The following is a 27419-nucleotide window of genomic DNA, read 5'->3' as shown; positions in this document are numbered from 1 at the left end:
AACGGAACAGATTTTCCTGGTCCCTTCAGGTTCCGTTTAACGAGAGTCTACTGTAGTTTGGAAAGTATGTGTGATTGGACACATATCGAGGTCCCTCCTTTGCCAGCAGAGATTCTGGGGAGATGAAAAGTTATTTAAGCACAGGACACTGTCCTGCTGAGCAATCTAGTCTAGTCCAGCATGGCATAGACGCTGAACCTATAAGACCAGAGTCTCAAACTCTGAGCTAGCAGGCCACAGTCACATCGTCTCCCAAGGGCCCATAGAGTGTTGGGTGCACTACGGTAGTACTGCATCTGTTTGTTCCATGAGCAGCTCTCTAGGCCCCACAGGCTTCACGGTAATGCAGGGAAGGCGGCTTCACATCACTACACTCGGATCTCGTACTTAATTTTTTTTCCTGCAGTCCTTGTTGTGGGAGGTGCGGGTTACACGCAGTGATGGGTTGTACACAAGAAAATAACTGCATTCGGGTTACCCTCGCCTTGCACCGAGCACGTAGTGCCTCGAACGCGTTAGTTTCACTAAAGGCCAACCAAAAACTAAGTGCCGAAGTCCACACTACCATAGTCATAAGTGAACAACCGGAAAGCCAAAACGCTTTGTGCCATTTTAAGACCTTCAATCTCGTGCAGCGTTAGCCATGTACCTTCGGAGCTTAGTTGCTATCGCGACTATAGTGACCATGGTTTCCTGTGCAGCTGTCACGGCAAACTGTGTTTCCGTTTTGAATCCATGTGTGCTGCTGATGTGCGTGCCTTCAGGGCTGCATCGTTGCAGTCTATGATCACGTCTACCATGGTTTTGTCTGCATCAGTTGCAGCAAACAGCGTTGTTTTGACTCGGTGAGTGTTGGATGCACGTATATGTCAGTTTGAACGTTGCCATAGATGGCGACTGTGGCTGCGCATCCCTACCAGCCTGCTCCGGAATGCCCGAGAAAGAGCAAGGTGGGGTGCAGTCGCCATTGAAGCATCGAGCGACGACATTGGCAGTGTGCCGCACTCTCCTCTTTGTTCCCGGACGCTCCGCAGCACGGAAAATATGCTTCGCTTCAATTTTTCTCGTATCAACATATGTGAGAATACCGAGCAGCTTTCATTTTTGGAAGCTAGTGCGCGCTGCAATTTCTTGTAGTGCCTGGTGCAAACCTCCTGCACCCATTCACATGTGCTGTGCAGGAAGAAAGTTGGCATCCATTGGTTTGTTGTACAAAGCTACCAGGAAATCCATATGGATTTTCCTGAGAGAAAACTTTTCTATTTGATGCAAACTCTGTCCAGGGTTGGGGACAGAATTTTTGTCGGCTCGCAAGCTTTGCTTGAAATTCATGTGGACTTCCTTCTGAAAAATATCAAACATAGAAACAGATTCTCTTCAAGCTGTGTAAAACAAAAGAAAACCATCCTTTGGCTGTGTTTTCTGCCCGTGCGTGCAGGTAACGGGCCAGATCGGCTGGAGGCGCGAAGGCATCAAGTATCGCCGCAACGAGCTGTTTCTGGATGTCCTGGAGTACGTAAACCTTCTTATGTCTCCCCAAGGCCAGGTGCTGAGCGCACATGTGGCCGGGAAGGTCGTAATGAAGTCTTACCTCTCGGGCATGCCCGAGTGCAAATTCGGCATCAACGACAAGATCACCATGGAGAGCAAGGGCAAGGTGTCCACTCTGGACGACCCCACACGCAGGTATGGACACCTCTGGCTATGCTTTGAATGCGGTTCAGAATTGAGAAAGCAGTGCTGGTCAGCAGCTCTACTGGAGTTGCCCATAATTGCAAAAGGAATGGTGCCACTTGGAAAGACAATATAAATTTGGGTGCTAAGCATTTGCAAATGTTTGCGCTTATATTATTCAGTTTAGCTTAAACAGAGAACTTGAAAATACCTGCAAAGTGTCTGTGCTTTTTCTATTATCCTGTCAGATAGCGCTGTTTTTCTTTCTATTATGAATCACTTTTAACGTTGGCTAAGAGAGGTATGATGTATGTGTCTAAATGCTTTAACTTATTTGCCTCGTGCAGAGAAGTCCCGTTAAGATGAACCCAGTTAAGATGAATTCTTGCTTATGCTGAACAACATGGGAGTGTTTGTTTGGTTCCCCATAAACTCAATAAAACAAAATTGGCTTAAGACAAGCTGCCCAACAGGTGCTCTTCTGTGAAGAAACTTTCGCAGTTATTGCAGACGCCGATGATTCTGCACAGCAAACATTGCAGCCTTGTTGGGGAATTCGTGGCATCGAGGGAAACCACTTCCTGGCGCATCGTGCCACGAAGGGAAAAAGAAATCAGCCCTTGCACTCTGTGAAGACTGTCGCTCAGCGAAGCTGTGTGATGTTTGTGTTGCACGTGTTGCAATTAGCGGCCCTTTTACGTCAAGCTTCGATTGCCTGTCCTCACAGGCTTCGCATAGCCACCATCAAGAAGAGTGCATTGGTGCCAATATTAACCAAGAGGTGCCTTTTGGCATTAAACGCTCATTGGTTCACCCGCCACGGTGGTCTAGTGTTAAAGGCAGACTCCAGCAATTTTTCGAGGGCAATGGATTTCAATAAAATTCGCTGGGTACATTCTTTGTCATGTTCCCGTCATTTATGCCAAATTACAGGCTGGAGAAATAGATTCATTACAAATGAATTTTATTGATTGCCCAGACTCTCTCCACCTTGCTTCCCAGAATTACTGACCACATTGGGGCTCTTCGATTTTTCATTTTCTGGCAGCCAGTGGGCTGCCAGAAACGAGCCAGCGGGTTCCGGTTCTGACAGGAAATGACGTTACATCATGTGGCCTAAAAACTTCTGGCAACCAGAAAGTGGTCGGGAGAAGTAAAATCGAATTTTGGGCTCGCGGCTGGGCGGCTCAACTCTGTGTCGTCTGCTCCGACATGCTAGTACAAATTTTGTTAGCGACGATCGCTGGGCCTTGCTGCGCGCTCGCAGGCGTCACCAAACCGTTGTGTGCGAGGATGAAAATGTCAAATATTTCGTGTGTCTGCTGATAAGGAGACTGCAACGAGAACGGCATAGAGTTCCGATGTGTGTTGAGGACGTCGTGCCAGCGTATATGGACTTTGAATTTAAAAAGTTATTCCGACTGTCTAGAATTACTTGTGCAGCCCTGGTTAAGGAGCATGAAGCTTCGGCATTTTATCCTGAAGGCCTGCGAGGACGACCGAAGATTTCGGCCGAAAAGACTCTTCTTGTCGCACTGGCCGAGAGCCGCCGAGGATCCCAAGGCCTTTGCATTCCGCGGAGTCCACGCAAAGATGGTCGCGAGCACTCATCGTCCCTTTTGGCATCTGCTAGCCAGAAAACGGCCTGAGAGCCGCCAGACCAAAATCGTCCTGGCGAGTTCTGGCGACCCGCGGGTCGGCAGATGCAGCCAGAGAGCGAAAAACGAATGCCCACCGGAAGTGCGCGCGCGGTGGGTGGAGCAACCCGAGAAAAAACGAATGCGTTCTGGCTGTCTCTGGCAGCCCGCGGATAGCCAGATGTAGCCAGAAGTGGAAAATCGAACAGGCCCATTGTGTGCTTGATGTCACTTTTGGCAAAGCGGAAGTGGCAGAACTGAGGTGCCACTACAGTTTCTGCTATCCACAAGGCAACAATTCTGTGCATTTGGCCAGTGCTTCGTTGGCTGGGCGTGCAAATTTGTTACTTGTGGGCGTGCGTGCGATGGCTGGCAAGTGGTGTTGCATAGTGGGCTGCACATGATTCCCGGTATAATCACCTTGACAGTCACGAAACACTCGCACCCAACAATTACACCGCGTCTTTATATTTGAGTGTTTTAGCTAGCAGGGCCGGTTTACCGCACGGAAAGTACGGTAATACCGTACCGGCTGAAGAGTGCACATGCATGAACATTACCATACGGAGACACTTTCCGTAACGTATACAGGGTGCACCGTGACCGGGCCTATGGGTATACGGTGAGCTGCGTCGTGCAAAAGGTGGCTCGTACTTGGCTTGTATTAAATTCCTTCTGCCCTACCAACGCGATGCTGAACGCCACTATATTGCCAAACTTATGTATTCATCCCATAGCAATATTAAGAAGCTTTAGTTAGTCCACAGACTTCTTAGCGATAGCATTTTACCCAGTCGCGGTCCCACAAACTTGAGCTGCCTGGACAGGTGGTGCCATCTGGAAGTGAAATGCGCAACCAGGCAAGCACAAAACTATACATCTACATCTTCGAAGAGGAATGGAGATATTAGTTGGCCTCCGAATGTGTCCGAATCGCAGCTGTCGTTTTCGACAGCTCTGAGGAGCTTGTGCACGTGGCACGATCAGTCACAGACATGGTACGGCTGTTGCGACTGGGTCACCTTTCCCCCGAGCGTCTGCTCTTCGCAGCTTTCATACTCTGCGCTGGCAGGACCGGGATGCCTTGCACGATTTCCGGTTTTTGCCGACTTATACGTCACGCGAAGGCAGCACTGCTCGGTTGGGTTTCGGTGTTCCGCTTCTTTGCTTATTTAAAATTGTCTAATTTGCCGAGTATTTCTGCTATCGGACCAGTGACGGGAGAGTCTCAAGAACATAAAAGCACCATTACTTTGACGTGGTCAAAAAATCACCGGAATTGGCCTTTAAGGTGCTCGACTACCGACCCGCAGGTCGTGGGATCGAATCCCGGCCGCATTTTCAGTGAGGTCAAAAATGCTAGAGGCCCTTGTACTTAGATTTAGGTGCACGTTAAAGAACCCCAGGTGGTCAAAATTTCCGGAGCACTCCACTACGGCGTCTGTCACAATCATGCCGTGGTTTTGGACCCGCAACAATTAATAATTATAACCTCATTGGTCTTGAGTGAACCAGTGGTGAGTAGTGGGGCTTGCCCAATTTTTGAGGCACATACCTGCTTTGAGTTTTCTGCGAATGCCGTTCAGGCTAGCTATAGACGACTTTGCTGGAAAAGAAAGGTCCATGGATAAGGCTGGCAGCTCGCAGGTGTGGCATGGGCCGGCCTTATCGGCAAAAGAAAGCAGAGAAAGAAAGCGAGTTGGGAACCCCAAGCTAGTGAGTCTCCCGGCTGGAGCACAGAGGAGCACAAGAGCTACAGGGCCATTGCAGACGCAAGAGGAGCGGGAAAAGCAAAACGAAAGCAGAGACGAAAATTGCGTGTGCGTACGAAACCACGGCCACATTTGAGGCACTAGCAGCAGATGCGTTGTCATTGCCGTCATACAACAGCGGCAAATTTTTAGTCTCTTGGAGTTGGCCTTAACGGGAGTGTACTGCCTTTGATAGCGTAGAGTATAGGGAGCTTTAAATCCTAAGCTCTTTTAAATCAACTCCCAACGAGCGCTTCAATACGCACAAAAGGCATCGCTTTGTGCCAGCTGTGGGCTACACAAGCATTCAGGCCTAGCCTTATGACCGATGTATTGATGGCTGTTTTAAGTGCGACTGGCATGCTTTCTGTTTTTGTTAGGCAAAAGGTAAAACAGGCTTTTGTACGTCTGGTGCTTCATTTGCGTGAACACATTGCTTATGGTGCCGGAAGCATGCACTGTATGCTTGACACGACTCACGGCACAAGCGGGGGGGGTGGAATCGCTAGCCTGTCTGTATTATCTCGAGTTCCATATCAACAGCGATGACCTTCCGAGATCAAAGATAACAGGCCAATGCTGCGGCGTTAATGCTGCGGTCGCGCGCATTGAGAAGAGTCATCACCTCCCTTTGCTCATTCTGATTTGTCTCATGCTAAAAGTACATGAAAAAGTTATTGGTTCTGTGGCACTCTGGAAAAGCAGTTGGGTTTCCACAATTGTGGTCAAAAGGTTTGAGAATCCCCGAAAGTTCTTGAGCTGTATTTTTCCTCTTGAACTCCTTCGCTGAGCGTTTGGGGCATTCACTGGCAAACGGGAGATCGCAGAGACCGCACTCTGCCCCACCAGGTGTGGCACGAACCTGGCCTGCATGTAAACACTGACAAGCCAATCGGATCGGATTGGAGTGACACGTGTGGTGTCACAAATGCAGGGCTGACGGAAAACTAGATGTGCCACTAGTCTTTAGCAGTGTGTGCAAAATGCCTTGTAATAAATTGCTGTTTGCCATGTATATCAGTGTACGAAAGACTGTAACAACTGGCTTAGGGGGTTCGTAGATTTGGCATATGACTGTCAAAGTTGGTTCGGGGCACATTTTGACAGTGTGCGCCTTGTATCTCTTCATTCAGCTTGGAATTTGCCAGATAATTACACAGATGTGACTTCATATTCCAGTAATGTTTCTTGAGCAAGTTTGTTTATAATCATTGATGAAAGAAACCCAAAGAACAAGACTGGACCATTTGTCCCGTGCAGTTCTTTGCTGTCCATTTTTGTCGCTTATTTCTTTCATCGATGGTGATGTATTCTAGCAAAAGTGCAGCATGTCTAATTTTATGAACCACCGTGATCTATAGTGATTTTAATGGATGGCCCAATGTGGCATACATGTGCAGTGCATTCACTGTGTGCATTCTTCTGTTTTGCAGCACGGGGAAGACATCCATAGCGATAGACGACTGCCAGTTCCACCAGTGTGTGAAACTGAGCAAATTTGAAAGCGAACACAGCATCAGCTTCATTCCTCCGGACGGCGAGTTCGAACTCATGAGGTGGGTGTGAACATCGAGGTAATACTAGTAGTACTGCCTACCATAAAATACCTAGTCTGCCACGGTGGTGTAGTGGTTACGGTGCTTGGCTGCCGATTCGAAGGAGGCACGTTTGATGCCGGCCGTGGCAATCGTTATTTGAAGAAACTCTGTTTCAAAGCTCCGTATCTCCACCAGTGGAGGAGGGTGGTCAGAACGGCGGTCGCAAGAACTAGCGGTGCTGCAGTCAAGTCTAGCGCTACTCTCTGCATGTCGTCTGCTACGGCAGCGTAACGTGGCGGCTTTATAGTTGTACTATTGCCAAACTTATAACATTTGTCATCCTTCCATTCGACGTCCCCGCATCACATTTGTGGACTCCTCAAGTGGATGTGCATAAAGTCATCTGTACGCTTTGGCCCGCATGTGTTTCTTGTTGGTTGGCTAAGAATCGATGTTTGGCCTATATTTGATTTGAGTGTCTACATTGCGTTTAGGTACGGAGGTTTCCTGAGCAAGTGGGCATTTTCAGCATAGTTTTTATAACTGCCGCCATAATTTTAGCCACTGCAGTCTTATCTAGACCAGAAACGACCCAACATGTTTGTAAAAGCCTTTATATGGGACAACAAGTTCACTTACTAGATATGCAAAAATGTTCTAGAAAAACAATACTCATGTTTCCTACTACATACAGGAAAGACGTTCTCAAAAAACTGTGCTGATGCTTCACACTGTTTACCAGGCAAGTTTTCGACTGCTAACAATTGAGAGCAGAATGCAAAATGTTACAGCAACTTCGCCTTCTTTCTGGCATTTTTCACCTTTTTAGAAAGTTGTAGTTCCTGATTGCTTTTCTTGCAAAAGAACATTCTCATCACAATGTAAAACTGAACTATTCTAGCCATCACATCCTGGTCATGAGCAGTGCAGCCTAAAGGCTGCTGCAACCACTGCAACTCTTCGAGCACAATCCAAAAAAGGTCACCAACTGTGGGGTTTCGTCAAAGGCCTCTTGGACAGCTGTCTCAATAGTCTTTACTGTAGAAAAAAGGCCTCGTGAGGGATGACATAGGCAGCCTTCTTCGAAAAACCTCATCTGAGTGGTTTGGGCGCAGCTGCATACTCCTCAGGGGTACTTGTCAGGGATGCCTTTGCGCGTCGTTACTTTTCCTATTTTTCCATGAACGTACACACACAGCACTGCCATGTCCTGAACACTGCATTTGGACAAGCCTTGCGTATCATCGGGAAAAGAAATAATACACTGAAGCTTCTTGTGCAGTTTGGACTCACTGGTGGCCTTGAGCTCAGCTGCCGCTTTTGCCTTCGAGCCTAGTCTGTGGACTAGGCTCGAAGGGACCAGTGCAGTTGCCCTTGATAGCAGTCTTCAGCAGCGTGTACGGTGACAGAAGTCTTTATAACTGGGTGATGCTGGGGTGATCTTCGTCCCCTTTGAAGCAGCGGACGATGCCAAAAAAAAAACGCTGCAAATAGAGGTCACGACAATAACTCGGTAGAGTAATAAAAGCATTCATAACGTAGTTCAGCGCAAAAAACAGGCAACAGACTAGTAAGCATTAATTACCTCAATTAATTACCTCATTAATTACATAGCATTAATTACCTCGAGGGAACCTTGGTTGCTGCAAGAAGCTCTTCACTGGTGTCCAGCATGGAGAGCAGTGTTACATGCCGGCATTCCATAGTCTTTTTCGTGAGGCAAAGAGGATAGTGTTTTTATTCTCACAGTGGTGTTGCTCCACCTCATTGAACATGTGCAGGAAGTCCTTGATGGCTTGTACTATGACAAATGCAGTCAACTGCCGATTTTTTGGACGCCAGATTTTCCGGACGTGCTCGAAAATTCGGACGCTTTCGTGGCACCGTCGGGCCCCATAGACGTCAATGTATATATAAAACATCTGAAGTTTCGGACTTTCTGCCCAAATTGCAGGTCTGAAAGGCATTAATTGAAGCCCCACCTCTGCCGCGTCTGTCATCTCGTAGGTACGAACCAGCGCTTTCGCAAGTCGATTTGTTTGCGACAGTAGCAGTCTGAAAGTCAGCTTTGCCGCTATCACGGCGCCGTGTCGCGATGTCATTACGGACAAGCAGCGGAAATGGATGGAGGCGTAATCGCTGATGACCCTTACGATAAGCATCTTCAGTTAACTACTTGGCAGTGCATGCGGCCTGGCGCACTTGCATGCATACTGCATACATTTAATTGGCAAGAACCCAAACGCGCTGCGCCGCCATTCATGCTGCCTCTTTGTGCGAGATCGCTAAGTGCGCCACGCAGACGCGTTGCCTTTTGCAAACAAAACCAGCTTGCCATTGCCGCGCCCGTGAGCAGTCAGGAACGGATCCAGTGGGCATCACGAACCCTGTCATGACAAATGCGTGCGTACAGTACAGCAACAGTACAGTGATGGCGTCAGCTTGGTTGATGTGCTGTACACAACTAGAAATGATCGGCTCCACACGGCAGGAAATGCTGCGTATTGGTGGAGATTCGGCGATGTGTGTGCGCATCGTTTACGTGTGAACACACATTGAGGAAAGCCAAACGAGTCGTCCGCTCTTCCGCCACAGTCTTTGTCTTCGCGTCATCGGCTCCAAACGTTCCAGGCGAGAGCCGTAATCTATTCCGTGCTTTGCTGGTATCAGCAGTGCTCATCATGAGACTCAAGTAAGCAAGTCGGGGTTGGCACATAGTTAAGTGGGGTTCGCGGCAGGTACCAAATGTATTTGCAAGTGCCTGGGCGTGCATTAAAATGCCTGATAAGTGTACTGGGAGGCACTAAAGCTATATCGGACGTGGCTGTGGCGATTTGACCACGTAAGCGGAATAAAGCATGAATTCGTTTTTTCGGACGATTTCACGATCCCTAGGGAGTCGGAAAAATCGGACGTTTACTGTATGCAATTTGGGAACATGAAAGCACAGTGACTGTGACCTTGATAATATGGAGAAAATCTAACAATGCCTAGGTCTTTGGAGAGCCTCTTTGGATGTTTCGCATTCAGTGCATCGAACTCATTGTTCATAATTTTTGCGAAGGCTTCTGTACCTGAACAGTCTTGAAGCTTCATGACACCAGCCTCCACCAGGGTCTCGTCCGAAGTGGCGCAAGGCGGAGCCGCTTGTCACGAGGCTAGTCAACCAATAAGCTCTCGTGTAGGTTCATGCGAGTGCAAACCGATGACAAAACTGACATTGAGAAAGGGAACACGAGACCGTTTGTGCACAGAAGAAAAAGAAAAAGAAAGCAACAGAATATATTTTAATAAACGAGATAAAGAGAAAGAGATAGGAAGAAAAACAAAGCCTGCAAGTGCGAGGAGAAAGTAACCGGACTAGCAAGATGACTGCGAAAAGCTAAGGGTGCACAAGTTCAGCATAGGCAAGAAGCGACTGTCACCGTTCAGTAGCGGCACTCGTGCAGACGGCGAGGGTTGATGCGGTGATGTGATCGGGGTCTGCCCATAGGACCGGGGAGCAGCCTGGCCTCAGGGAGAAGTCGAGTTCAGGAGCTGATAACAGGAACGTTTATTTTACATGTCATTTTGGTAGCGTGCTTGGAGCATCCCGACGCTCGCGTTATAAAGCCTGGGCCTTCCCAGGATTCCCTGCTGGAGGAAACAGTCAAGTCCAAGACAGTCCAATCAAACTCATCTCCACCCACTGAGTAAGCAGCACCACCTCCTTCGCACTCCTGGAAAGAGAGAAGCGGTGCACCTGGACGACAGGCGGTCCCGGGAGGCGAACAAGACACACAGAAAAGGGGATGCACATTCCTGAAAATTGGCCGTGACGTCAGGTGTGCTGTCAGGTGCAGTCGTTCCTTGCCTCGGAGCGCCGTCGGCGCAGCGGACGGCCAGCTCCTAGTCGGGTCACTATGCCACAAAGGAACCATACACACAATGAACGGATTACTGCTGCACACATTCCTGAAGACTGGCCACGATGTCAGGTGTGTTGACGGTTGCAGGTCTTTCCCTGCCTCGATGCACCGCCGGTGCAGGTGACGGCCAGCTGCCGGCCGGGCCACGAAGTCGCAGACACCGCCTAGTGTGGGACAGGTGCCCGATGAAGAATCTCCGGCGCTAGGCTAATCGTTCGGTTCATCTCGCAGAAGCCTGAACAAAGCAGTGCACAAGTGACTGCCTCCTCCGAGCAGCCTGGACTGCAAATAGTTCATCCCCAGGCCATAAAAGCATCAAAGTCAGCCAAGCGTGTCTAAGGCGATTGAAGAGGGAACTGCCAGCCTTGAAGGGCTCAGGACACAAGTGCAGTGTTGTCGCCGCATCTGGTGCGTTTCGGGGAACGTTCCATTCTGACGATCCAGCGGCGCCAAGCCGTGAAGTCCGATCATAACAGCGCCGAGACATAGGCAAGGTAGACCTCAGGTCCAAGTGTCGCTCGGATCGAAGGTAGCGTCGGGTGAACCAAGGTCAACGCCCTTTCAGCATTTGTCCTCAGACGCTGGGATGTGGAACCGGAGACAGGACGAGCCTGGCCAACGCCAGACGACGGATGACTCGGGTGGTGACTCGGCCAGGTGGGAGCCCGCAGCAGCCTTGCCTCAGGAACTCGGCCGCCACCCCCGCGCCCTGGTAGCCGGCTTGCCTCCGCCACGTCTCGGCCACGTCTGCCCCGTTCTTCCTTCGGGCTTCTTCCCAATAAGCGTGGGGGCCTCTTATTGGTCGGAACTTCACGCTCCCCGTCTGCCCTTCGTCTTCCTCGCCAAATACACCGCGAAAGCGCGTGTCCACACAATCGGTCGTCGTCGTCTTTGTTGCGCCGGTGCACTCGCACACTTTTCAAACCGCACACTAGTTGCACTCGCGCACTTCACAGAACACGCACTTCACTTATCACAACATGCCCCTTTTTCAAAAAGTTTTTTTCCAACGGAAAAACTGCAGGATGCGTGTTTCACCACGCAGGATACGTTCTTTGAGTCTGCACGAACACATGTACACTTGTATCACTGTAACGAGTCTTAATGAGCACACATACAGCAAAAAAAAATCCACATATGGTAAACAATATTCGGATGGTTAGTTGAAATGCTTTGCCTGCCATCTCTAGCAACACCTGACTTTCTATCTGTGGCTGTAACCTGCTCGTGAAGTCGGCACCTGCATTTTCAGAACCTTTGATATGCTGAATATGAAAAGTGTACTCTTGAAGTACTAGACTCCACCTTAGCACCCTACTGTTCATGTGTTTTTCCTTCGCTAAGTATTGCAGCGGTTGATGATCTGTCTACACTAAAAACTGTACTCCGTACAAAAAAAATATGAAATTTTTCTACCGCCCATACTAGTGCTAAGCATTCTCGTTCGATAGTGGAGTAATTCTGCTCGCGAGGCAACAGCTGGCAGCTGGCATACGACACTGGGTGTAACACCCCCTCGTGTTCTTGCATGAGGACTGCACCGATACATGTGTCGGATGTGTCTGTACGGAGTACGAACACACGTTTTGGGTCTGGTGCCTTCACGACCGGCCCAGAAGCAAGGGCTTGCTTCAGCGTCTGAAATGCTTCTTCTGTTTCAGGAGTCCAATGAATCTTGTCTTTCTCCATTTTTCTGGTTAGCTGAGTTAAAGGCTGTGCCTTCTCTGCATAGCGAGGTATTAAATCTCGGTAATGCCCAGCTAGTCCCAGAAAAGATCGCAGCTGCTTCTTGGTGTCAGGCAGAGACGCACTGGCTATCTTCAAAACCGTAGTTTCCACAGGTTGAATAGTCGCGCCTCCTAGACGATGGCCCAAGAAGACTATAGACTCCACAGCAATTTCGCACTTCTGAGGCTTGATGGTTAAGCCAGACTCCCGTACTTTCTGCAAAAAGCGTTGCAAATTGTCTGCGTGCTCTTCCCAGGTGTTCGTGGCTATGAGAACGTCATCGACGGAGGGGACTACATTTTCAAGGCCCTGTAGGAGTGTTCTCATTAAACACCGCAGAATCTGTCTTTATGCCAAACTGCATGTATATAAACTGCAAATGACCTGATTGCTTTGAGAATGCCGTTATATTGGCCTCGAGGTCCGGTCAAGTGGGACTTGCCAATATCGCTTTGTGCCCACCTCTGTAAACATTATGTCGGTCCTAGGTATGGGTTCAGCGTCGGAAACCAGTACTGTAAAAGCTCGTCACTTCGACTCTCGTTAATTCGGAAAATCTGTTAATTCGGACACGTCATCTGGTCCCTGTAAATATATGCGTCACTCTATGAGACTGGGCGCTTGTTATTTCGGGCAGATTTGACCGCAAATCGGATAATTCGGCGACTTTCGGGCCGCTGGCGAGGCTCGGAAACGAAAAAAGAACAATTCAGAACAAAAGTGAAGCTCAAACGCAGCATCGCCATGGACATCAATTATCGGCTTGGCTTGACTTGATACTGGTTGAACGCCTTTTCTTAGCGTGCGGGTTGGGAGCGGCTAAAAAGCCACCAAAACGTGCCCGCGTTGCCAGACCACTTTTTGGTGCTGTCCCTAGGAAATTCCAAGCGAGATGTACCTAGCCTAGTCCCGTGGCTCTACGTGCGTGCGAGACGTTGATGATGCGATTTAACCATGAAATGCAGGTGGCTTGAATTCATGGACGCACGAATTAAGGTGCATGCTTGCTGCTTTCTTTGGGAAGGGCCACTTTTCGACTAAGGGTCACGCAGTTCGCAAGGAGGGGGAATCAGTTTTGTTTCAGCTCAATGGGATGACTGCGCAGGCATAGCCGCACAGTGCATTAGGTTTCATTTTTGTGTTAACGTTGCTGGCGTATCAAGCGCATAAGTTTACAAAGCTGATTCTTTTTGGACGACGAAGTTTGAGACATGATCATATTGATTCATATGAGCTGCTGTTTGGGAAAACGTTTAGCTCCAATATTCCGGGATAGTCACCGAATAATCAATACTATTGCTTGTATTAAACAAATGCTTGTGGCGATTGAGCGTCACGCCGAAGCCGGCCACCGTATCCTTGGAGCACAGTATGTGTGTAAGGCGCACAGCGATGCAGATTGCTTATTTTCTCATCAGATCAGTGGAGTTCCCGGTGCCTACCGAACACATCGAGGTGATGGATCTAGGCCATCCTCAACCGGTATATGTCGCATATGCATACATACGGCTCCCATCGCATGCGTGCAGTATCAAGCAGATATATGAAACACCATTGTGAATAACTTTTTCTGTTGTGTACGGAGAGAGAGAGCTCTTTATTGAAAGGCAGAGAATTTAGCCGGCGTGTGTATATTCGCTGACTTTTGTATACGGACTTATATGAACTCTGCCTAGCTGTTCTTCATGAAATATTTTTTTTTTCATTGCTGTGCTTTTGACACATCCTATCATCAGTGAAAAGGAGTAGTCTGTGCTATACAGAAGCACCAACATCTCCTAAATATCTAAGAAAAAAAGTACTTGTTTACCCCCGGAAAATCAATGCTCCTCACCACATAATGCTTCGCTGAACTGACCAATATGTTACGAATGCACACTGTCGGCTAAGTGTATATACAGTAAAACTCGCATACATCTGAATCAAAGGGCATCGCTAAATAGTTCGACATACCCGTAATTAAAAATGCATAAAATTCCTGTCTGAAGCTTAAATATTCATTCTAGAAGGATTCGTTGATGGGCGTCTCGGACTGTCCCTCGAGACAATTGTTTGTTCTGAAGCTGCTGTGAAGCCGTTAAAGTTTTCCGATTACTTATTTTTCATCAACCTGGTCGTGTGAAATGTGTACGTATTGGACCAGAGAACACTTTGTGCCACTGAAGCAACCTGGCGATACTCTTTCCGGCAACTATTTGCAGCCACAGGTAGCAAGCTTCACAGCATTTACACAGCTTCACAGCAAGCTTCACAGCGTGGCATTTAGTTTTCGTCGCATTACACCCCTGTGTAGCGGTAAAACTTACAAAGCAATTCCTTCACTGTGGAGCACAAAGAAATCTGTGCTGCGCACGCCGCCCATATTTTGACTCGTACCCTGCTTGTTTACGCCATGCTTGCACTGCCCCTTGGATTCAATGCACTATATATTTACAGTATATGTATGTGCTACAGGATGACAGATTCACTATAGTCAGCTTTATGGCATTGCAGCTGTGTTATTCCACAAAGCATGCATTACGGTATCGACGATTCGCAGTGCAGCGAAGCCCACCAGCAGGGGAAATCATAACTGCCACATACGTTACCTGATGCTTTGTCTTCTTTAATCACAAAATAGGTGCCCACGCTGTCTCCAGTCACCGTACGAGCACCCAAGTGTCTAATAAATATGCAAGTGCACAGCAGAGGTTTCTTCAATTCTTCTACCTGCCACGCAAACGAATTAGCAGCAACCCTCTTCATTAGAAAACAGACCAAGCCACTTCTTGGAATAGTGTCATGGAGAAACTTAATTATGCCAACAGAGATTATTACAATATACCAATGAATCAGGTGGCCTGAAGCGTGATCGCATAGTGAACTTGAATTGCGACAAGCCACTACGAATGTGTATACTTCAAACGCCAGCTGCTACATTTCAGGTCAAATAATAAATGAGCAGATGATGGATTTCTTAGCACTGCTGATAGTCTTAACAATCTGTATCAATTCAAGCGAACACTCGCGATGTAACAAAGCAGAACATACACAGAAATTTTAACGCAACGCACGTTCTCGAGTGCCTCAAGTTTCACTTCACTTGGAGACTTCCCTAGGGAATTTCTGGGTACACGACACTAGTTTTGCTCGGTGGCACAGGGTAGCCACCATGAAATGTGCTTACACCGCTAACATTGGGCGATGTTTTGGTGGCTTTTTAGTCTGGTGCGTGTGGGTTTGGCACGGTGTCATTTTGTTGCTTTGTGTTGCTTGGTGTGCTGCATCGTTGAACACGGTTTTATCGAGGAACGATTCAGTACGGCTCCTTTAGCTTGATCGTTGCTGGTGCTTTTGTGCTGACTTCTCGTTTGAACGCACTCTCCGTCGATGGCAATGCCGGCGAAGCGGCCCAAGTACGAGGCCAAGGACTTCACCACCAAAGTAGAAATTTTGCGTACCCTGAAAAATGGGCGCTGTCGACAAGAAGTAGCTCTTGTGCCTTGACGTCGGCAAACAATACAATGCGAGTCTCCTGAGTGCAGTTAGCATTCTTGCGAATGTGTGGCAGAACACGCCTGCGCACGCCATTGCCAACTGTTTCAGGCACAGCGGCTTTGTTGTACCAGGCTCCAGCGATGCCGTAGTGGCCGAAGTGTCACCGGATGACAGTGCCGATGACGGGCAGGATTTCGGAAGTGTTATGCCTGATGCAGTGACACTCAACGATTATATTGGCATTGATGATGGCATTGCCACTCTGAATAAGCTCTGACTGATGAGCAAATCGTCAAGGAAGTGATGCATGGCGACGAATCCGAGAACGAAGAGCCTGAAGAGGAGCAGCCACACAGGCCCCCTCGTACTGTGAAGGAAGGTGCAGAGGCCCGCGTCGTTTTTGAAGAATTTTGTTTTGGCACTGCAGACAGCATGCGAGCTGCTGAGCACCTTGAAGGGCTCAGAAAAATTGTCTGCGCGAATTTGTGCTCAAAAGCAGAGAAGCATCCGCGATTACCTTGTAAAGGTATGTTGAAAAAACTCTTGCATTTATTGTGCTTATTTCGACCATTCGATAATTTGGACATTCGGTTAATTCAGACATTTTTTCCCGGTCCCTCAAAATCCGAATTAGCGAGCTTTTACTGTATCTCGTTGATGTGACGGAAGTCGAAGCATGTGTGATAAGTGTTATCCGGATTCTTAATAAGTACCAAGGGCGAATTGTAGGGCAAATTGGATCGCTCAATCACACCCACTTTTAACGTGTCCTGAACTTCTTGCTCTACCACTTCCTTCATGGCCAACAGCCAAGGATACTGCGGTGTGTTGATCGGTTCAGAAGTGGTCAATTGAAGTCGGCATTCCAACAGATTCGTCTTTCCCGGTATTTCAGAGAATACATCTTGGTAGGTGGTTAGAATCTTCCGAAGTTCTGTGTGTTTGCCTTCTTCTAAACCACTGCGGATCGGAATCGCTTCTACACCCACAGTCACTGTGCAAGCTGGTAGAGGGGTCTCCTCCTCTTTCATAACCACATAGGATGCTGTTTGTGGAATTGGGTCTGGTTGCCGGTCTTCATAGTGTTTTAACATATTAATATGGAAAAGTTTGGCGTCACGCCTCAAGTCCAGCCAATAGTCGTATTCACCCTTTTTCCCGATGACCGGAAACGGCCTTTTCCACTGCATCAACGACTTATTCGCTGTTGTAGGAAGGAAAATAAGAGCTCGGTCTCCAACTTCCAGCTGACTGCTCTTGCTCTTCCGATCATAGTGATATTTTTAGTCCTTTTCGCTCGCATCAGGTTCTCATCGGCTAATTGTAGCGTCCTCTCCAGACGATCCCGGAGATCGAGGACATATCCATAGGTCGTTTTCACCTCCTCTTCGATCTTTTCTCCAGTCCACAGCTCTTTTAGCAAGTTGAGTAGTCCTCGGACATATCTCCCGTAAATGAGTTCGAAAGAAGAAAACCCCATGCTGGCCTGAGGAACTTCTCTATATGCAAATATAAGTGGTGCGAGCAATCAATCCCATGATTTTGGATCCTCTTGGCATAGCTTGTGCAGCATTTGTTTCAAAGTCCCATTAAATCGCTCTACCAACCCATTGCACATGGGATGATAGGGCGTCGAACTCGGATGTTTGATCACCAGCAGATCCTTTACTTCTCTCATCAGGTCCGACGTGAAACACGAGGACTGATCGCACAAGATTTCGCGGGGAAATCCAACGCGGGAAAACATTTCTACCAACCCGTCTGTCACATTTGCAGAGTCAATCGCCGGCAAAGCAACGGCGTCGGGATAGCGCGTAGCGAAATCGACCACGGTGAGTATATATCTGTTACCCCTATTGGAGGCTGGCTTTAAAGGTCCAATAATGTCCACGGCCACGCGCTCAAAAGGAATGTCAATCAGGGGCATTTTCCCAAGAGGTGCCTTTCCTACTTTGTGCTTTGGATACATTCTTTGGCACGCGTCACAGGACCGCACGTATCTTCCTGGACTCCTGGCCAATAGGATGAACCTAACACCTGATCAATCGTTCTTGTTACTCCTTGATGCCCGGACCATAGAGTTTCCTACAATACTTACTAGAGGGAACTCTGGCGCTAGTGTCTATGGGAGCTGCAATGCATCGCGCTTCAGCCAGCATGGGAATCATGGGTAGTACACGGATTTGTCTAAACTTCGTTCTTTTGGCTCCGTTTGGCTCCGCGTCGCCTGCACCCGCTTTGTCGCAAAACGAAGTCCAGCAAAAAGCAGCAGTTTCACTTCACCACTTTAACTTCTTTAGGCTCACCGATTCAAATCTGGTCACGAAGTTCACAACGATCCATTCTTTTCTCCGAAAGAAAACCAAGACATAGCAATAAACAAAGCCACAAGTGCGTTCGAAGCCCACAAGCACGAAGCCTAGGCAAATCCGTGTACTACCCATCATTCCCATGGTGGCTGAACGATCGCAGCGCCAGAGTTCCCTCTAGGTCATTTTAGGAAACTCTATGGCCCGGACATCAAACTCTCATGGGCCATCTTCAACGCTTGGCTTCGCAGCTTGAGAGGAACTACCACCTGCTGTATCACTTTGCCAGAGGATAGTCGGTAATCGCGATACAACAAAGGCTTCTCCATGACAAAAGAACACTGGGTCGATCCTCTACCATAAAAAACTTGCCCGACTTTGTTCTTGCATGCCTCCAGGGTCTTGTCTTCTGCTTGGGCCATCTCCAGCTCTCTCTCGTTCATCTTCAAACTGCTGACGCTGATTGCAGCTGAATCCGGCCGGGCCCTTGTGCTCTTCGTACTACCGAGTGATGACTTTAACCGAGGGTCTCCTTTCTTATACAAGGTCTCGGCTACGCCGTTCGAATTCGAAGTTTCCTTCAGCCAGTTTTTCTTTCCATTTCTCGTCAGGGTCATCAGCAGCACGAGATCCTGGCACATTGCCAACGATGATGTCATATAGCGGGGAGGACATGCATTTCACGATACACGTGCCCGAAAAATATGGCGAAAAAATCTCCACTTTTGCCTCGGGTGCAGTGATCAGACTCCCGTCTGCTAAGAATAAAGCCGTCGTGGTTCCTGTCAGTGCTTCATCTGGCACCAAAGAATGCCGTACCACCATTGTATTACTTCCTGTATCCCGTAGGACGGAAGCAGCTTGGCCGAATATAATGCCCTGCAGCACTGGCATCGGTTGTTTTTCTGACTTTGGCTGTGTATTTACCGCACTGGCCATATTCTCTTCCTGCTTGTCCGCAGGTACATCATTAACTTCTTCTGCCTTTTCCTCTGGCAACAAGATACAAAAAGTCCTCTTCGTGACGTTCTGCTTTCTGGTACATACATTAATATCATGCTCCGTTTTGCGACAGTAGTCACAGTGCGGTTGTCTCGTCCGAGCACGACAATCTGCTGCTCTGTGACCCGTTTTATCACAGACAAAACATCGGGTGGGAGACTTCCCAGCTGCACTTCCGCATTTTCCTGCGGAGCCGCTCTCCATTTTGTCGCGAAAAACCAACAAATTTGACTGTCGTTGGGGCTCTAAAAAAATTGTCTGCAGCCTCGGCCATTTCACCTAGCTTCGGACAATTTTTCTTCCGTAGGAAAAGCACCACGCGGTTATGGCATTGATTGATAAACTGCTTAGCCACTATGAGATCTCGAACAGACGAATACTCTTTTGCCGTCTTGGACATCTCCTCCCATCTGTCGAAAAAACTTGTCAACCTCGTTGCATACTGCTTGCCTGTTTCTCCATCTTGAGGTTTGCTATGCCGGAACTTCTCCCGGTAGCCCTCCGCCATGAAACGAAAACGCCGCAGTAATGCTAATGTGGCTTTCTCGTAGTCAAGTGCCTCTTCTGGAGACCAAATACTTTGAGAGCTTCTCTGCTCAGACACAGGCTCAGTGCCGTTGCCCACTTATCCTTAGGCCATTCCTGACCGGTGGTGACATTCTCGAATCTCTTTAGATAGGCATCAAGGTCATCCCGGTTTTCATTAAATCCTGCTATGAAATTGTGCGGGTTAACTGTTCTCGCACCTGTCAACCATGGTCCGACGACGCCGCGGCTCCCCTGGCACCTTCCACCTGAGCAAGTTGAATCGTCTTCTGGCATTCAGCCTCAAGTTTCTGTTCCATCCTCTCCTTTCTTGCCTCTCGCTCGGCGGCCCTATCTTCGCGAGCTCTTGCCTCACGGTCATCAAGCCATGACTTCAACTCATCGCCCTCTAGCCCCATGCGTACTGCTAGCGCCGTTAGATCTGACGTAGTCATTTTCGCTCCTTGTGCAAAACACTACATTGCATAAATGGTTTCGTCCTGTCATAGCGGACGCCAGTTGTCACGAGGCTAGTCAACCAATAAGCTCTCGTGCAGGTTCGTGTGAGTGCAAACCGATGACAAAACTGACATCGAGAAAGGGAACACGAGACCGTTTGTGCACAGAAGAAAAAGAAAAAAAAACAACATATTTTAATAAACGAGATAAAGAGAAAGAGATAGCAAGAAAAGCAAAGCATGCAAGTGCGAGTAGAAAGTAACCAGACTAGCAAAATGACTGTGAAAAGCTAAGGGTGCACAAGTTCAGCATAGGGAAGAAGCGACTGTCACCGTTCAGTAGCGGCACTTGTGCAGACGGCGAGGGTTGATGTGGCGAGACGTAGGCAAGGTAGACCTCAGGTCCAAGCGTCGCTCGGATTGAAGGTAGCATCGGGTGAACCAAGGTCAACGCCCTTTCAGTATTCATCCTCCGACGCTGGGACATGGAACCGGAGACGGCATGAGCCTGGCCAACGCCAGACAGATGACACTCGGGTCCACGGCCAGGCGGGAGCCCGCAGCGGCCTTGCCTCAGGAACTCGGCTGCCACCCCCGCGCCCCAGTAGCCTGCTTGCCTTCGCCACGTCTCGGCCACATCTGCCCCGTTCTTCGTTCGGGCTTCTTCCTAATAAGCGTGGGGGCCTCTCATTGGTCGGAACTTCACGTGCCCAGTCTGCCCTTCGTCTTCCTCGCCGAATGCACAGCGAAAGCACGCGTGCATACAATCGGTCGTCGTCTTTCTTGCACCGGTGCACTCGCGCACTTTTCAAACCGCACACTAGTTGCACTCGCGCATTTCACAGAACACGCACTTCACTTATCACACCGCTCTTGAAGCATGTCGGCATACCACACCGTAAATGAATCTGTTCCTAGCGGAAAGAAAACGGTGCAGGAATCCGGAGCACCAGAAAAAGGAAGACACAAACAACACTGACTTACAACAAAGGTTTATTTGTCAACACCACACAGTATGTACTTGCACAGTCCAAAACGAAGAGAGGAGGAACATAGAAATGATAAACAAACTACTTATAGGCATCAGCATACAACCATTTGAGAGATAATCAATTTCTTTGCCTGACAAGGCAATTGAACGCCTGCTCATGCACGTGCTGCCCAGCTTAGCCATATCCAAAGCCGCCAGGATTTCTTGTGTCAGCTGTTTCCTCCTCGCTACGCTTCGTACACTGCGCACGTGTCTTAGTTCAAGACACTACGCGTGGTCAAAAACAGCCCCAAAAATGACTAGCGAACAAAGTGTGCCAGTCGCTGTAACCCAAATCGCCGGTGCCAATCGCAACAAGTGCTGGTCGCGGGAGCAAGACTTGACTGCAGTGCCACTAGTTCTTGCGATCTCCACGCGGGCTGCCTCTCCGCTTTGAAACTGAGTTTATTCTAGTAACCTTGGTGGAGGTCACATTTCAATTGAGGCGAAAGGCTAGAGGCCCGTGTACTGTGCGATGTCAGTGCACGTTAAAGAACACCAGATGGTCGAAATTTCCGGAGCCCTGCACTGCGGTGGGCCTCATAATCATGTTGCGGTTTTGGCACGTAAAATCCCAGATATTGTTTTATGTTGTGCAAGCATTTAGCGGATGCTTCTCGTGGCAGGTACCGTATCACCAAGGACATCAGCTTCCCGTTCCGCATTATCCCGCTGGTGCGAGAGGTGGGCCGCACCAAGATGGAGGTCAAGGTGGTGCTCAAGTCCAACTTCAAGCCATCTCTCATAGGGCAGAAGATAGAGGTCAGTGCACACGAGCGTTAAGACTGCAAGGAAATGGTGCATGCTGTCATGTGGGTCTTCCTCATGCTGTGTTCCATGACAGTTACTACTAGTACAATGCACTTGCTGTGTGTGAAAGAGCTGTTTGGCAACCGAGAAGCTTTATTTAAACTCCACATGACATACACAGTAGGAGCAAATATGAACACACAGTCTGCTGGTTTGGTATGCTGAAGGTAACACATACAAATGATGACCAGTCACAGAATGCTTTTTCTTTTTTAAAGTGATGCAAGCCTTACTAACACATTTTTGGTTGTATAAGATCCAGAATACTTGAAAATTTACCGCAAGCCATGGTTTTTTGGCCAGTAATTGGGTAAACAGTGGTTTGATTTGAGCTGGTGGATCATTGCCCCCAGTGTGCTGCCATAAAGGCGAGCTGGAACACCACTTCCCACAGCATGTGGCTGTACTACCCGAGGTGCTCAGCGTAATGTTTCGAAAAACCCAGCTGCTGACTGACTCGCCAAAAATGTGCTCAGGCTGGAAACTCAGTCACTCTTGGCCCTTCGCATGTGTGGCCTTACTACACAGGCAGTGAATGTATTGTTGGATTGACGCAAACACTCTACAAAACTGACAGCCTCCATAAGGATGCATTGCTCAAGAGCCCGATTTGGACAGATCTTGCTGACTGGAATTTGCTGGAGTGCTTGGGCGTGTCCCAAGATGGCTACTTTTACAGAGCAGAGTGAACCTGCTGCAAAAAATGGATTGAAAAGCTGAAAATCTCATTCTTCTGTGTCCTGCACTCATTGCTAAAATTTGCTAAAAAGCTCAAAGACAGCAAAATGGCATGCATTAACTTTCTTTGTCAACAGTGCTGTTTTTAGACAATTGTTAGTAGTAAACCTATTTTATACATAAATGCAAAATCCAAAGGTGGGGGGTTTAAACTGAAACTTATCGCCAGTAATGTTGAAACAAATGAAGAGCCTCTTGTTTATTCTTCCCGATCTCTTTTTATTTTTTGACTGCTGCGTTATTTCGCCTCGGTATCTCCGCCACATTTCTGTAGGGCCATTGGAGTTGACTAGCAAGCACAGGATCGGAAGTCCCCTCCTCGCAACATCCTGCACTTTCTCATCTTTGACTGTCTCTGCACATGCCCCGTGCGGTGGCCCTAGTTTCTGCACCCTAGTGACCAAATTTTCACATGTGATGCCACGCACACAGGTTTTCGCGGGCTAAAGTCTGGACGCTTTGTGGAGCTTGCGGCACAAGTGACAACTATGCAATCAGTCTCTACTGGCAATATGCCGAATGGTCGCGCAAGGATCTGGTGTTTCTAAATATGGGAACCCTGAGCTCTCAGTTCAAGGTGTGTGGGCATCGAAGCTTATAAAGAGGTCTGGCTGGACAGTGACTCTAGTTGGGACGAGTACTAGTCAGCATAGTGACTACATTAATGAATTTCCATTGTGCAATGTGCTCTTTTTATTCCTCTTTTTTTAAATTTTTGTATGGGTGTTATGGGGTGTCAGCTTACAATCATGTACAGTAGAAGCTCGTTATAACGAAGCGGGATATAACGAACTAATGGATATAACGAAGCAATCGTAATTCCCCTTGAAATTCCCGTAGACACCCATGTATTTAAAACCTCGTTTTAACGAAGCTAAAATTTCCTCGCAATGGATATAACGAACCTTTTTTTCCCCACCGAGCATTTACTGACCATTTTGGTAGCCGGCAAGTCAATGTCTTATAGCACGCGACGGTTTACGTCCCATCACGGATGCGGTAATTCAAAACTCGCGCCTCGCGCGCCCGAGGAGCCGCCTGCCAACACGCGCGAGGGTGCGCGTCTGCCTGCCTCCCCTTCCACTGAAACTCGTGGACCCACCCGCGCACGTCACCCGGCCTCCCCTCTCCCGCAGAACTCGTGGACCCGCCCCGCCCGCCCGCTCTCCTGTTGCGCGCGTGGACGGCGACGCGCTTTTACAATCCCGACCAACTCCAGCCGGCGACTGCAACGCCGCGGCGCGTCACGGCACGAACTATTATGAACAGCGCAAGAGCTAGGGGTTTTTTTGACGACCGCGCGTGGCCTAGGCACTAAAATGCGCGAACGTCCCTAGCTATTTTAGTCCCTAGCAGTGGCTGGAGCGGGGAGCGATTGTAAACGCCATGGCTCTGCGCTGTACAGTGTTCTGCGCCGTAGTTGTGCGCCAGTTTGTATTTTTGTAATATTAGCGCCGCCTGCGAATGTGATGATACGTGAGTGTTGGCTGTTTCGTGCAAGTGGTAGTGTTGAATGCGCACTGACGACGGGTACTTGCTGCTGTGTGGTCGCTTTTAAGTGCGATCAGGACTGATTGCAGTATGGTTGCAATTTGAGTGGCGGTATTTGTTACGGATTACTTTGGACGGTGCAGCAGGGACAGGTGTCACACGAGCACTTTTGAATCGCTGGCGGCGTGAGGAGCGCTCGGGTACAGCAGTGTTGTGTGTGTACGCCGGTGAGCATTGCACTAGGAGTGGATGTTTGCGCCGTTCATGAAATAGCAAACGTGAGGATATCCTGCGCTCATGGTTGCATGTGCGCACCGTACTTCTTCAGCACATCTTGTTTGCATACTCTGACAGTACATCTTGTCGGGTGTGAAATCTCAGCTAAGGCTTCTTGCGTTGTCACAGTTAACCATTGCAGTTTTTTTTTCTCAAAGGTTGAATTAGTAAAAGGACCGAGGCAGTTGCACGGCCTTGGCACTTCTATCTTCTTGCTCTGGAATATTGCAACTTTGACCAGCAACATTAATGCTTGCCTAAAAGCCCTAAATTATTGCGGCGCAGTACTAGTACTTCGTTTACGGTGCTTCAAAGCAAGTTATTTACAAATAGATAATTTTATTGAAATGTGCTGGTGTTCTCTTTTACCGTGTGCTGGAGCCTTCCGTAGTGGTTATAACTCATCTAAGTGCAATATTTACAGTATTTAGCATCGATGTTCTACTTACACATATACCCAGACTAACCATATCTATCCATTTTTGTGTGTCTGGGCATTCTGTTGGTTTAACCACTGTGGAGGTCTGAATAAGGAGGTGCCATTGCAGCATCTAGTGCAGGATGCAATACAAACACTGAGCAAGACTGTGGCAATCGTGTTATTTTAGTCTGCCTTAGTGTTGGGTCCTGTGCTAGATTCTGAAGCATTAATAGGTCATGCTCCCAAATGCAATGTTTGTGAACTCTTGCTAAAAACAGAATGAGCCACACTAGGATTGACCAGTCCAACATTTTTGCATTTCTTACTTGTTGATAGTGGGATAAAATGCCAATGGTCACATTTGCACATTTTTCTGTTGTATACTTTAGCATATTTAAAAACTTGCAAAAAAATGTAAAAAATAATTTTATATAAACCAAAATGCATCAAAGGATGTGTAGGTGAAATTCGACTTGCCAAGTACGTAATGAGCACAATATCCAGTACATCTAAATCACCACATCTCTCAGCTAAGCTGTGTTATTAAAGACTGATAAAGTTGATACCTAGTAGTTTTATTTTGCACACAATTGCCCTTAGTACAAAAAAATTATCGATCGTTTTTGGTCAATCTGTTTGAATGTACAAATTCATATATGAAGGAATAGCATGGAAAGTTTTATGTGAAAATACTTGAAAGTAAATTATCACTGCTTGCCTAAACCGTAGGATGCAAAAAAATGTTTTGAGAAAAACAGCTTTAAGGATTTTAACAGACTGTCCGTGTAATAAAGAAACATTCAATAAGTCAAATTCACCAGCCTGTTGAATTTACTCCAGTACGTTCATCTAACAAAGTGGCAAAACACTGCAGGTTGTACGACCAAGTGCCAATTCCCACGAAGGGTGTCAAGGTGCTAGGCATTAGCAAGTCATCTTTCTTATCAATATGCTATGCGACGTTTTGTTGAGGGCATTGCCACACGACACTGTTGCAGCTTATCACAGATCTCGCGCAACACAACTTGAAAGTTTCACGTGCAACGTTCAGCATGTCACAGAACTAGAGCATCTCCTTCACTTTGTCTCTGTGGAACCAGAGGGATTCCGGCTTCGAAAATAATGACTTTGGGTGAAACGGAAACGATGCAACGATGTGGCTCATTCTAGAGACAAGAGTAGTCGCGCCAACAACTCAATCCCAACGTCATCAGTGCTTCATAAGCAAGCTTTAAAAACCCCTCCTATTACAGGCTGCACCTTTAGCAAGTTTCCACAGCATTTGACAGAGTTCATGGAAATTAGCAGCGCGGAAAACGAGACGACGCACACAAGGAGAAGAAACAAGAACAAGCGCTGTACTTTCAACTAAGCTTCTTTAATCGGAAGTAAAACATATATGCATCCCACCACCAAACGGTGCATGCGCAAACAAAATTTGCTCTTCTCTCGCTCAAAACCTAAAGCACACATGGCACATGCTATCCCAAGATATGAAATTTCCTTATCATGTAGTGTCACTGACGCCTGACTGACACATGCTTGTGACAGATTAGAAATGTGTGCGGCCTCAACAAGTTTACGTGCTTTCTGGCTTCTGTGTTTGTACAAAATAGATGTGGTCTGTCTGATGTCTTCTCCCTGTGTGCGTCGTCTTGCTTTCCGCGCTGCTAATTTACATCGATCCATACCAACTGGCCCAGCCTTCCACACTTTGACAGAGTTGTGCTATAGATACGTACCTCTATCAAAGAAGCTTCTCTCCACCAACATACCGTGCTGAAGCAAGACTGAAAGTTGGGCTAGTTGGTGATACATTATGGGCAGTAACAGCGCACACACTCACGGGACGGATAGAAGGGAACACAAACAAGCGCTGCGCAATTGGCTTGTTTGTGTTCCCTTCTATCCGTCCCGTGAGTGTGTGCGCTGTTACCGCCCATAATACCGTGCTTTCGATGCACCAGTAAATTTAGGTTTCTGTGTAAGGGATTGCTGGTGTAGAATTTCATGCTTGGGTTGCAGAGGTCATCATGCATGCGTCCAGTATGCGCGACCCAGATAAGCTAAGCCAAAGAGCATATGAAGATGTCAATGGCAGTAGTACGACTATATACAGCTACAACCAAGATCAATGCAAGAGGCAACACTTTCACGTGTGTGCCTCTACAGAATTTGCATGCATGGGCAGTGACAGACTATTTGTGCCGTTTAATCAGAGGCGTGTTCAATGGAAGAAGCAAACATGCATTCGTTACTGAAGCTCTTTCAGGGTGTTTGAAGTTGAAATGTCTCAGCTCTGTAATTGTAGCAATCATCACTTATGCGAATGTCAGCAGTTGCACACCAAAAAGACTACGCATTGTCGCGCTTCACCTCTGACATCAACTTTCTAGCGTTGAAGTCGCACTGAGAGCCATCGAGATTCCCCACATTTGCCAAGATTTTTTTGGCCAACATGATGACTTCAGCGTTCATCGCGGCATTAAAAAAACTGGACACAACATTGCTGATGAGCTGCTCCATGCATTGATTGAGAAAGAAAGCTGAATAAGTGTGCTGACTGGCTGGGACCAGATGTGGGAAATGATGAACAAGTGAAATTTACACATATAAAAAGCGAGGAAAAACTCGCTGCCATGATCT

At 47.9% G+C, this 27419-nt stretch overlaps 1 protein-coding gene across 1 annotated transcript in view; it reads left to right on the top strand.

Moving 5' to 3' along the window:
* The window catches only part of LOC119391018 (AP-2 complex subunit mu), a 93506-nt gene that overhangs the window by 18337 nt on the left and 47750 nt on the right, over positions 1 to 27419 (top strand). The window contains exons 4-6 of the mRNA XM_037658724.2: positions 1439 to 1686; positions 6496 to 6618; positions 21664 to 21799. Of these exons, the coding sequence (XP_037514652.2) occupies positions 1439 to 1686; positions 6496 to 6618; positions 21664 to 21799 (507 nt within the window). The remainder of the gene's footprint in view (positions 1 to 1438; positions 1687 to 6495; positions 6619 to 21663; positions 21800 to 27419) is intronic.

This window comes from Rhipicephalus sanguineus, chromosome 4 (assembly GCF_013339695.2).
Source record: "Rhipicephalus sanguineus isolate Rsan-2018 chromosome 4, BIME_Rsan_1.4, whole genome shotgun sequence".
NCBI lineage: Eukaryota > Metazoa > Arthropoda > Arachnida > Ixodida > Ixodidae > Rhipicephalus > Rhipicephalus sanguineus.
This window is presented reverse-complemented; position numbering and strand designations above follow the sequence as displayed.